This window comes from Branchiostoma belcheri, unplaced genomic scaffold, assembly GCF_001625305.1.
Source record: "Branchiostoma belcheri isolate BF01 breed outbred unplaced genomic scaffold, Haploidv18h27 scaffold466, whole genome shotgun sequence".
NCBI lineage: Eukaryota > Metazoa > Chordata > Leptocardii > Amphioxiformes > Branchiostomatidae > Branchiostoma > Branchiostoma belcheri.
Genome location: NW_017804094.1, coordinates 19,119 through 29,665, shown reverse-complemented (window position 1 = coordinate 29,665; position 10,547 = coordinate 19,119). Strand labels below are relative to the sequence as shown.

General features: G+C 40.5%; 1 protein-coding gene across 1 annotated transcript in view; it reads left to right on the top strand.

Annotated features, from left to right (window-relative positions):
* Positions 1-351: 351 nt before the first annotated feature.
* LOC109479098 overlaps positions 352-10,547 on the top strand; it is a gene marked incomplete at its 5' end in the record, with an annotated part of 24,829 nt that continues 14,633 nt past the window's right edge. The window contains 6 exon segments of the mRNA XM_019780972.1: positions 352-600; positions 940-1,038; positions 5,664-5,829; positions 6,235-6,356; positions 6,671-6,857; positions 10,358-10,458. Of these exon segments, the coding sequence (XP_019636531.1) occupies positions 352-600; positions 940-1,038; positions 5,664-5,829; positions 6,235-6,356; positions 6,671-6,857; positions 10,358-10,458 (924 nt within the window).

Sequence of the window (10,547 nt, the reverse complement as noted above, 5' to 3'; positions counted from 1 at the left end):
GCAGCAGCGAAACCAGGAGAACAACACATATCCATAGCTAAAATCCAGAGCAGATTTTTCTTTCCGTTATAACTGTTTTGAGAAAAGCGATGTCTGAAAATACGACAGTCTTCTATAATTGCTTCATTGTGAATCTGCCTGGCGGAGATCGGAAGGTTCCGGGTCGGAGTTCCAAATACTGGCAGTAAATCACCGTAATTGGCACGTCATATTTCACTTCCTTTTGCCTGGCGATCGTTTTAAATGAGCAAATAATTTTTGAAAGTACGAAAGAAGATGATAATTCAAGACGTGACACGATTGTTCGGAAAAATCTGTTTTTTAATACTCTGGTTATTTCCTCCACGTTAGGAGACCCCGGTTCCAGTAACATCAGTGAGCCATTCCTATTGGTAGCTGACAAGAATGGAGAAATCATTCTTCAAATTAACATCACTTCCGGTTCGAACACCACGCTTCCGCTCGGAGATGTAGGACTGCCCCGAGCCCTGGACTACGACCCGCTCACGGACTACGTGTACTGGTCAGATAACCGGAACAAGAAAATCCACCGGGCTCGTCGTGATGGAAGTGGCAGGGAGACCATCTTAGACATCAACAGTGAGTTAAAATATCATATTATCATGTTTTTATGGCAATTGGAGACAACTATTACAAAACGCAACACTACATGATAATGTATGGTCTTACAAAGAAGATATGTATCAGAATAGTCCTCAAGCAGATGTAAGGACCCGGCTAATTTTCTCATTGTCTGGGTTCACGTTATTTAACATTTACGTTTACAAACACACACGCACGCACGCAAAAACACACACATACACACACACACACACACACACACACACACACACACACACACACACACACACACACACATGCACACACACACACACACGCACACACACGCTTTGTCGTTCATCTGTCTGCATGACAAAGCTGTGGGTCTAGATCAGCTGAACAACAGACTGCTCAAGTCAGCAGCCGAGATCATCGCACCCTCCCTGACGAAAATATTCAATGAATCGCTGCTCAGAAGTGAGTTCCCAGAGGACGAAGAAGGCACGCCTATCGCCAATACACAAAGCAGGGGATAGAGCTGCGCCAAATAACTATACATGTAGACCTGTCAGCATACTACCTGCTGTCTCAAAGATATTGGAAAGGGCGGTACATACTCAACTGTACAGCTATTTGTCAGTAAACAGTATTCTTATAGAGGCCCAGTCTGGGTTTAGGCCAGGCCATTCCACACAATCTGCGGCCCACCTACTCACAGAGAAGTGGTTCAATGCCATGAATACTGGTCAGCTGACAGGGGCGGTTTTTATTGACCTCTCCAAAGCGTTTGATACGCTCGACCATACCATTCTTCTGCAAAAAGTTGTTTTGCTATGGCATACAAGGTGAAGCACTTGATTGGTTTACATCCTACTTATCTAGCAGACAGCACTGTACTGCCATTAATGGAGTTACCTCTGGTTTCCATAAAATGCAATATGGAGTACCCCAAGGCTCATTATTGGGCCCGCTGTTGTTTTTAATTTATGTTAATGACATGCCAAATTGCGCCAAATCTTGTGAAATATCAATGTATGCAGACGACACTGTCATCTACTATAGCAGCAAGGATGTTAGCGATATTGAGTACAACCTCCAAAATAATCTAAATACTCTTTCTCAGTGGTTCACAGCTAATTCGTTATCCGTAAACAGTGGTAAATGCAAACTCATGCTTATTGGAACAGACAAAAGGCTCAACAGTTGCAGAAGCCCTAAAGTGTATATCAATGGGGCAACTGTAACGGAATGTACCTTTTACAAATACCTAGGTGTGTTAATTGATTGTAATCTCAACTGGAAGTGTCAAATAAATGCCGTCTTGGGCAAACTCAGGCGATCACTCATCATTTTAAAGCACTTCCGCACATTCATTCCAACATCTACTCTGTTAACTTTGTACAAAACTATATTTTTGCCACATATTATATACGCCTGCACTGTCTGGGACACTGCGTCCGAATGTGAGTTGGGGAAATTGCAAAGGATGCAGAACCGAGCTGGCAAGATGATTCTACGAGCCCCGTATCTAACTCCATCAGCCGAAGTCCACCGACGTCTGGGCTGGATGGACGTAAAGTCAATCCACAAACGTCACAAAGCCCTGATACTACATAAGGCCCTGAACAACCAACTACCGCCGTACATGCGCCGGATTTTCACGTACTGTAGGGATAGAGCGACCAGAAGCACCAGACAAAGCGCGACTGATCTCCTTGCGGTACCGATGCCATTAAGTGAAATATACCGGAGATCCCTAGCCTACTCTGGCTCTCTTGTATGGAACGCTCTTCCGCAGATTGTTAGAGCAGCACCTACTCTTAGCACCTTTAAAAGACTGCTAGTATCGTAACTGATTTTGACTGAACGACTTTGGACACAACGACTTATGAGTTATTGATTAGTTATTGCCATTTTGTTTATTTATTTACTTTGTGTGAGTTACCTTATGTATAAAAATTATTACTTTGTTTTCATTTGTGAGCAAGAAGTATTTATGTTATGACCCCCTGACACTCCTCCACGCTCGACCTCTATGAAAAGCGGCCGAAATAGCTGCGGATTAGAGCATGTAACACAGTTACAGTTTCGAGTTGAAATAAAGGCTACAAACAAAAGACGAGGACCGCACGCAAACACACACACACACACACACACATACACACACACACACACACACACACACACACACACACACACACACACACACACACTACAACACACACACAAACACACACTGACCCGCCAAAGATTCTAAATAGAACAGGTAGCGGTGTTTACGGTGTTCCTCTGGAAAAGACCATCTGAGAATCATTTGTATAACTGATTAGGAAAATATAAAATACTGGTGGAGGCTTCGTATTACCTGTTTTTCTTTCGTTCCAAACTTTACATCTCAACAATGCTTGTTACCTTCGCCAAGAAGTTTATGTTTTCAGTGGCGTTTGTCTGTGTGTGTCTGTTTGTGTGTGTGTGTGTGTGTGTGTGTGTGTGTGTGTGGTATAGCAAGATAACTCGAGAAGCAGTAGATGGATTGAAATGAAACTTGGTAGGTGCGAAGGTCTTCATACGACCTAGAAATGATTAGATTTTGGGCCCCCTGGCGGCTTTCCTAGGTACTGCAGCAGAATTTCTGCTTTTGATATCTCGTAATCTGGACATGCTAGGGTCACGAATTTTGGGTGGTAGATAGCTCTTGGAATCCGGAATAAGTGGCATGAGTTTGGGTACCCTAGCGGCTTGTTCTAGAACTACAGGAGAATTTGTTGAAAAATTTTCGAAGGAGGATAACTCAAGAACCGGTCGACGGATTGTCGTGATTTTTGGTATGTAGGTAGTTGAAGTGATGCTTGGCATGATCGGACGACAATTATGCAAATCAGGAGCTAATTTGCATAATTAATGAGGAAATTCTATAAATCTGCTTTGTTCGATAATAGAACTATGAAACACTTGTGACATCACTTGTGAGAACGAGAAAAAACTTAGGATATAGATTATGTAAATGAGGACCTAATTTGCATAATAAATGGCAAATTTCTATAATTTCATAGTTGTAACTGCTGGGAATTTCATACTTTCCACATTTGGAAGTTAAGTGAAGGTGAACATCAACAAACATAATTTATTCAAACCATGGCCTCATTTGCATAATTTATGAGGAAGTGCTTTAATAATATTTTTTAAGATAAGGCTGTCATTAGATGGAGAATATGATCAACTGATATCATCCATGCAAATGGGGCTATTATTTATAAAATCAATGATTAAAATTGTATAATTTGTCAACCACAAGGGTTAACATCATTTTGCGAAGGCATGAGATCGTGGAACTCTTGTTTCTACTGTGATTAAACTATGATACTTATGAGTGTGTAATTTTACAATCAAAGCAGCGGTATGGACGGATCCCATCTGTCAACCAAATGTAGTTTAAGAGAATGGCTGAAAAGTTATACAGTTCTGTGTTGTTGTATTTTCACATCGGTGTTTTGTTTTGCATTTATAAATATATTTTATTCAAAGAATTCAGATTTGAGATTTTGAATCCAAAACAGGTCGTTATCACCTCCATGAAAATGGAGGTATTGTATTTGGCGCGTCTGTGTGCGTGTGTATGTGTATGTGTGTTTGTGTTTCCGCATATTTGTACCTTCATAACTCCATAACGCCTTTATGGATTGTGATGATATTTGGTATGCTGGTAGGTCTTAGGAGGACAAAGGTCAAGGTCAAATATGGGCCTCCTGGTGGATGGCCTTGGTACTGCAGCAGCACTTCCGGTTTAAGGTTGAGTCAGGGTATGGCTGAGAGGAATCTCCTTTGTACTTGCGAGCCAGGGTAACAGATGTGGCTATGCCCAGCGAGGCAGCGCGCTCCCTCAGGGGAATAGGTGACCTATTTCAGGGCAAATGTACCACTGTACGGCTGTGTGTTTGAAAACAAACAACCTGTGTTATTACCTCCATGAAAATGGAGGTATTGTTTTTGTTGCGTCTGTCTGTGTCTGTGTGTCTGTCTGTCTGTCTGTTTGTTTGTGTCTCTACACATTTGCGGCCTGCATAACTTCATAACGCCTTTATGGATTGTGATGGTATTTGGTATGCTGGTAGGTCTTAGGAAGACGAAGGTCAAGGTTAAATATACGCCTCCTGGTGGATGACCTCGGTACTGCAGCAGAACTTCCGGTTTTTGTATCTTTTGTCCTGAATAAGCTATGGTCTTGATTTTTTTAAGGCAGATAGATTGTCCTGTCAGGAATAAGTGGTGTGGGTTTGGTCCCCCTAGCAGCTTGTTCTGGAACTGCAGGGGACTTTCGGGCGAAATCTTTAAAAGCCATTAAGTCCAGATAGAAACAATGTATTTTCATCATTTTTGGTAGGTAGGTAGCTGAGAAAGACATGTACATAATTAACTGCAAATTATGCAAATGAGGACTTAATTTGCATAATTAATGAGGAAATTCTATAATTACAGTGTTTTGCATTATAGTACTTTCATACATGTAATGTATGTAATCTATGGCAGATGGAACATCACCAGATACCAATTATGCAAATGATGACCTAATTTGCATAATTAATGCGGGAATTCTATGACTCCTTAGTGGTAAATGATGGGAATTTCATACTTGGTACATGTGTAAGTTAATCAAAAGTTAACATCACGATGCATTTATTATGTTAATGTGTTATGTTAATTTTCAGAATTAAAGAAGAAATTAACATTTACATGTCAAGCCCATATTTCATGGAGGTATGAGATCTCGGAACTCTTGTTCCAAATAGGAATCTGGAGTAAGTAACAGTGAACATGGCTTCCCGCTATAAACCTTATCGGGATATTTCAGACGGGTTGTTTTGTCTGTGACACGTTATGGATATCTCAGGTTGGACTGGGAGCCTATTTGTAATAACGACACGTTTATTGGTGTGACCCCGGCATTATTGGGGAATCTTACTGTGTTTACTGCGATGTTGTCGTGAACTGTTCCGTATATAAGAATTTTCTATTATATAGTACATGTATGTATATCAAAATCTTCTTGACGTGTGCATTTTCAAACATATTTTTCTACAAAACGTCGTCACTTTTTTATGCAGCTGTCCTCGGCCTGGCGTTGGACCACGCTAGAGTGGATATCTACTGGACTGATTTTGATGAAAACACCATCTCTGTAGCAAAGATGGATGGATCGTCAACTAGAACACTTCTGACGTCTCCTGCCGTCAGCCGTCCTTATGACCTGGTCCTGGACCCCAGGAATGGGTGAGTAAAATACATTCAAAATCAGGCATTTTACATAAATGGGGACAAGGCTGTGTACGTTAACGTTTGTAAATTCGATGCATTTCAACCAGTCACCGTTTTAAATACGTCATATAGTGCAAACTTTCATTTATTGTAATAAACCTTGATCCGATGTTCCGGACTCCTGGAATATGATATTACTTTCCTATTAAATCGTTTTGTTGTGACCTATCAATTTGCCAAATATGTGCTTTAGGCAGATGTGTAGGGATTATGTGGGTTATATTATCATTATAATTAATCTATATTATTTATGGTAATAACTATATTAATGATACTGTACAATAAAACACCACTTAAAACATATTTAAACATTTCATGGAGATAAGAGGTTTTCATTTGTTTGCTTGACTCCTTTCACAGACTCATGTACTGGGCAGACAATGGTAATGACAGAATTGACCGTGCTGCGATGGACGGCAGTAACCAAACCACCATCATCACGGGCGTGTCTCGTCCCTATGCCGTTACAATAGACTATAGAGGTAAGAAACAACACAGCAAGAAACAATTTACTGAATATATTTATTTATACACAAAAGAATTATTAATCAAGAAGGAGCGTGTTGAAACGCGTTCTTTAGTAGGTCGGTGTTACCTGACTTATTGTATTGTATGAGGGCAGGAGTGGTTTAAATAAATATGTACTATGTGTAAGCAAGGACGTTCAATCATGATTAAACGTACTTGGTGTAAGATATTATCTATGTGCACGTCTACCCTCTCTGTGATCTTACTCAACAGTCGCAGTATTCACATTAATAGGTGCATAAATCCTTTGTTTGTTCCTCCCATTTAGAGGACCGGCTGTACTACTCTGATATGTACCGCGTGTACAGCTCAGACCTGCTGGGTAACGATATCCAACAACTGCTGTATGAAGACGGGAAGATTGTGCGGGGGATTGCTGTTGACGAGAACTACGTCTACTGGACGTCTCGATGGTATGATTCATCAAGGCAAGGGAATGTCGGAAAAGTCGGAATGTAAGAAAATCCGATTTATCTAGTAAACATTAATGTACACATTTCCCTTCTGATGTCATGTTCTTCTGCTCGATGTTGTATTAAGTGTTAAGTGTGTTTAATTTGTAAACATGGCTCATGTTTGTTTAGTAGGAGGTGGATTATATATAGGTTACCTTCAAGTTGGTGGTTTTGTACTGACTTAGGATAAGTATTAACCACGGATTTAGTCCCCGGCTCCATTGGCCAATAACAGCGATCGTTTCGCGGTGGCGTTCCGTAATAGCGTCCCAGGGCTTCCACGACCGACCTCAGTATGCAACAATAATCCCGACGTCCTTTGTGTGATAGTTATTCCGGTAAACTAACTTGAAAATAACACTGGGTACGAAATCCCCACACCTGATGTGCGTTACCATTTGGGGTACATTATATCGTCCGGAAGCTATTGAAAACGGACCTTTTGCTTCATATTTTATCACAGTTTAGTAACATGAACGGATGTTCACAAAAGATGTGTTTCACCGCATGTACGTTTAAGGGGTTTTCTACTTTTATTGTTTGTTTTTGGCGACGCCTTAGGGACGGAGGCATTTGTGTACTAAGATCGCTTTAAAAGGATGTCAAACTTGCACGAATGTATTTCAGATTCAGATTGGCTTTATTGATGTCGCAGTGGAGTACACTGAATTAAGATCAATATTACATAAAGGTACAATATAATGGTTGGCGATATAGGGTTAAAATATAGTTCAATAGCACAATTCAGTTTATGATTAAAATGTATTACAATAATCAATAAAAGAGGAGCGTCATATATACAAAGATTTGGTCGTGACAGTAAGAGAAAATTCGCTCATTGACAATACATTAAAAATAAATTACAGATTAAAAGTCATGCTGGTTCAACAATCGAGTCAGGTAGGGAATTGGTGAGTTTCTGTATCTCTGTGTTTCAGCCTTTGGAATATCAAGCTTTTGACCATTTCTGGTACTTCTGCCTGTGATACTAGATCTGCGTCTCGACAACCAATGTTCAAACTCAGAGTTGATAAGTGATCTAGCAAAGTTCAGACACAGAGTCTCACGCCTTTCGGCAAGCGTTGTGAGTTTCAGATGTTCGAGTGAGCTTGTATATCCGGTATAGGTAGGACCCATGATGATCCGACAGGCTCTTCGTTGTATCCGCTCCAGCTGATCAACTTGGTGTTTAGATAGTCCCGGGGACCAGACGGGAGCAGCGTACTCCATAAGTGGACGGATGTATGCAGTGTAGATGATTAGGAGTTCATTTTGTGAGAGATTGAACTTCCTGAGACGCTTGAGAATGAACAGTTTCCTGGCAGCGTTTGCAGACATATGGTTGACCTGTTCATTCCAAAGTAGATCACTCTGAACGCGAAGGCCGAGTATCTTCAGACAAAACTGAGGAGTCAATCCGCAGTGGGGGTAACAGTGGTGGGTTTCTGCAGAATGTGCTGTGCATTGCTATGCACTTGCTACTGTTCAGGAGCATGTGGTTGTCCATTGTCCAGGAATGTAGTTGGTCAAGGTCGTTTTGGAGACAGGACGGCAGATGGATGGATCTTGTGTAGCCTTCCAAGTGTAGCCTTCGGCCATGTGGTCTTTGTACCGAGAAGTAAACGCCTTTGTTTCTTTGCATATAAAAGGCCCCATTTGGGGCTAACTACTCGTTTTACATAAACAATAGCTGTCTTATGTAACTGTTCATAATGTTTAAAAACATGTTTTTTTATCAACAGAAAAAAGTACATTCTTTTAGTTCCGGCATAAGAAAAAAAAACTAGTAGCAATATAGCAAAGCTATTTCCTGCTTCCTTAGGTGGTATGGATCAGACGTAAAAGTGAGCACACGTCATACGAAGTGATGGTTTCATCATCTTCTATTTGAATGTCTTTGATTTTGTTGACAAAATCAGGACTATTCTGAACATGATGCTGAGATTTCCCCACTAGTGGTCCCAAAATCTTGGCTAGAAAGCTCATACGTGACTATATCTTGATTGGTGGCCAAATCTTTGAGAGCGGTTCGATCCTCCCGTGTGATGTTACTAGTAGGGGGTTTGGAGACTTTCGGGAGGTAGCTACTTTGGTGCGAAAGGCTTCAGCTTGTCTCTGTGGTAAACGTGCCCGATGAATTGCTGTTTATCCATGTGACCCTTCCCTCCTGGTCCAATATTGCACTATAGTGGTGTATGTGGGGTAAGAATAAGCTAGTGTATATAGCTTGCAATACTTGTCTAGTTAGGAACGGCTTCCGGGAAAGTGTGCGACAATTTCTCAGACGGAAACGAGGAAAATCATGCGGTGACACACACACACACAAACAAATGAACACAGACATACACAGAGTAAGAAAGAGAGAGAGAGAGAAACGCACGCACACACACACACACACACACACACACACACACACACACAAACAAACACAGACATACACACACACATGCACACTCACACAAACATACATACATACATACATACATACATACATACATACATATGGATATAATTTAGGCATATACATAAATACATATATCCATACTTGAACAGACACAACTAGAGTTCCCCGATCTCATACCTTCGCCAAAGGATGTTAATCTTTATGACTGACAAATTATAGATTAGATTATTCCCCCCTGATTTAAGAAACAGGAACCTAATTTTCATGAATTATATCATGTTATCATAATCTCAACCAAAAAAACAGTCTTATATTAACAAACAATGCATTCTAGCATTTCCTAATAAATAATGCAAATGAGGTCCTGATTTGAATAAATTATGTTTAATGATGTTCACCTCAATTTAACTTTCAAATACCACAAGTATGACATTCCAGGCAGTTATCATTACATAATTATAAAATTTTCTCATTTATTTTGCAAATTAGGTCATTATTAACATAATCAATATCTTCCTGTGTTTCTCTCGTTGTCAATTACCAATGTCACAAGCTTTAATTGTCCTATCATGGAATGCAACTGATTTATAGAATTTCCCCATAAATTATGCAAATTATATCCATATTTGTATAATTGTCACATAATTATATGAAGGATCACGTAAGCTACCTACATACCAAAAATCACGACGATCCGTCAACCGGTTCTTGAGTTATCCCCTTTTGAATATTTTCAAGAATATATCGCTGCAGTTCCAGAGCAAGGGGGCCTAAACTCACATCACTTCTTCCCCAGCACAAGAGCTACCTACCATATAAATTTCATCACCATAGCATGTCTAGATCATGAGATATCAAAACCGGAAGTTCAGCTGCAGTACCATAACAAGCCGCTAGGGGGTCCAAAATCTTATCATTTTGAGGTCTCATCAAGACCTACCCACCTACCAAGTATCAAGACAGTCCATCAAGGTCTTCTCAAGTTATCGTGTTGACACACACACACACACACATACACACACACACATACACGAACGCCCCTGAAAACATAACCTTCTTGGCGAAGGTAATAAGTTGCTCTGTTTCAATCCCCCAGGTTATCCAAGTCAGACTTGACCAAGACTGTCCTGATGGAGGGTCTGTCATTTCCATGCGGCATCCGCCTGTCCACGGCAGCGCCTCCTGGCGTCACTACTGGTAAGTACATATTCAGGCAGGTTTTGTACCTCTTTTCTGTAGGCAACAGGGTTTTGGCCACTAAAATATATATATATATATATTAGGCA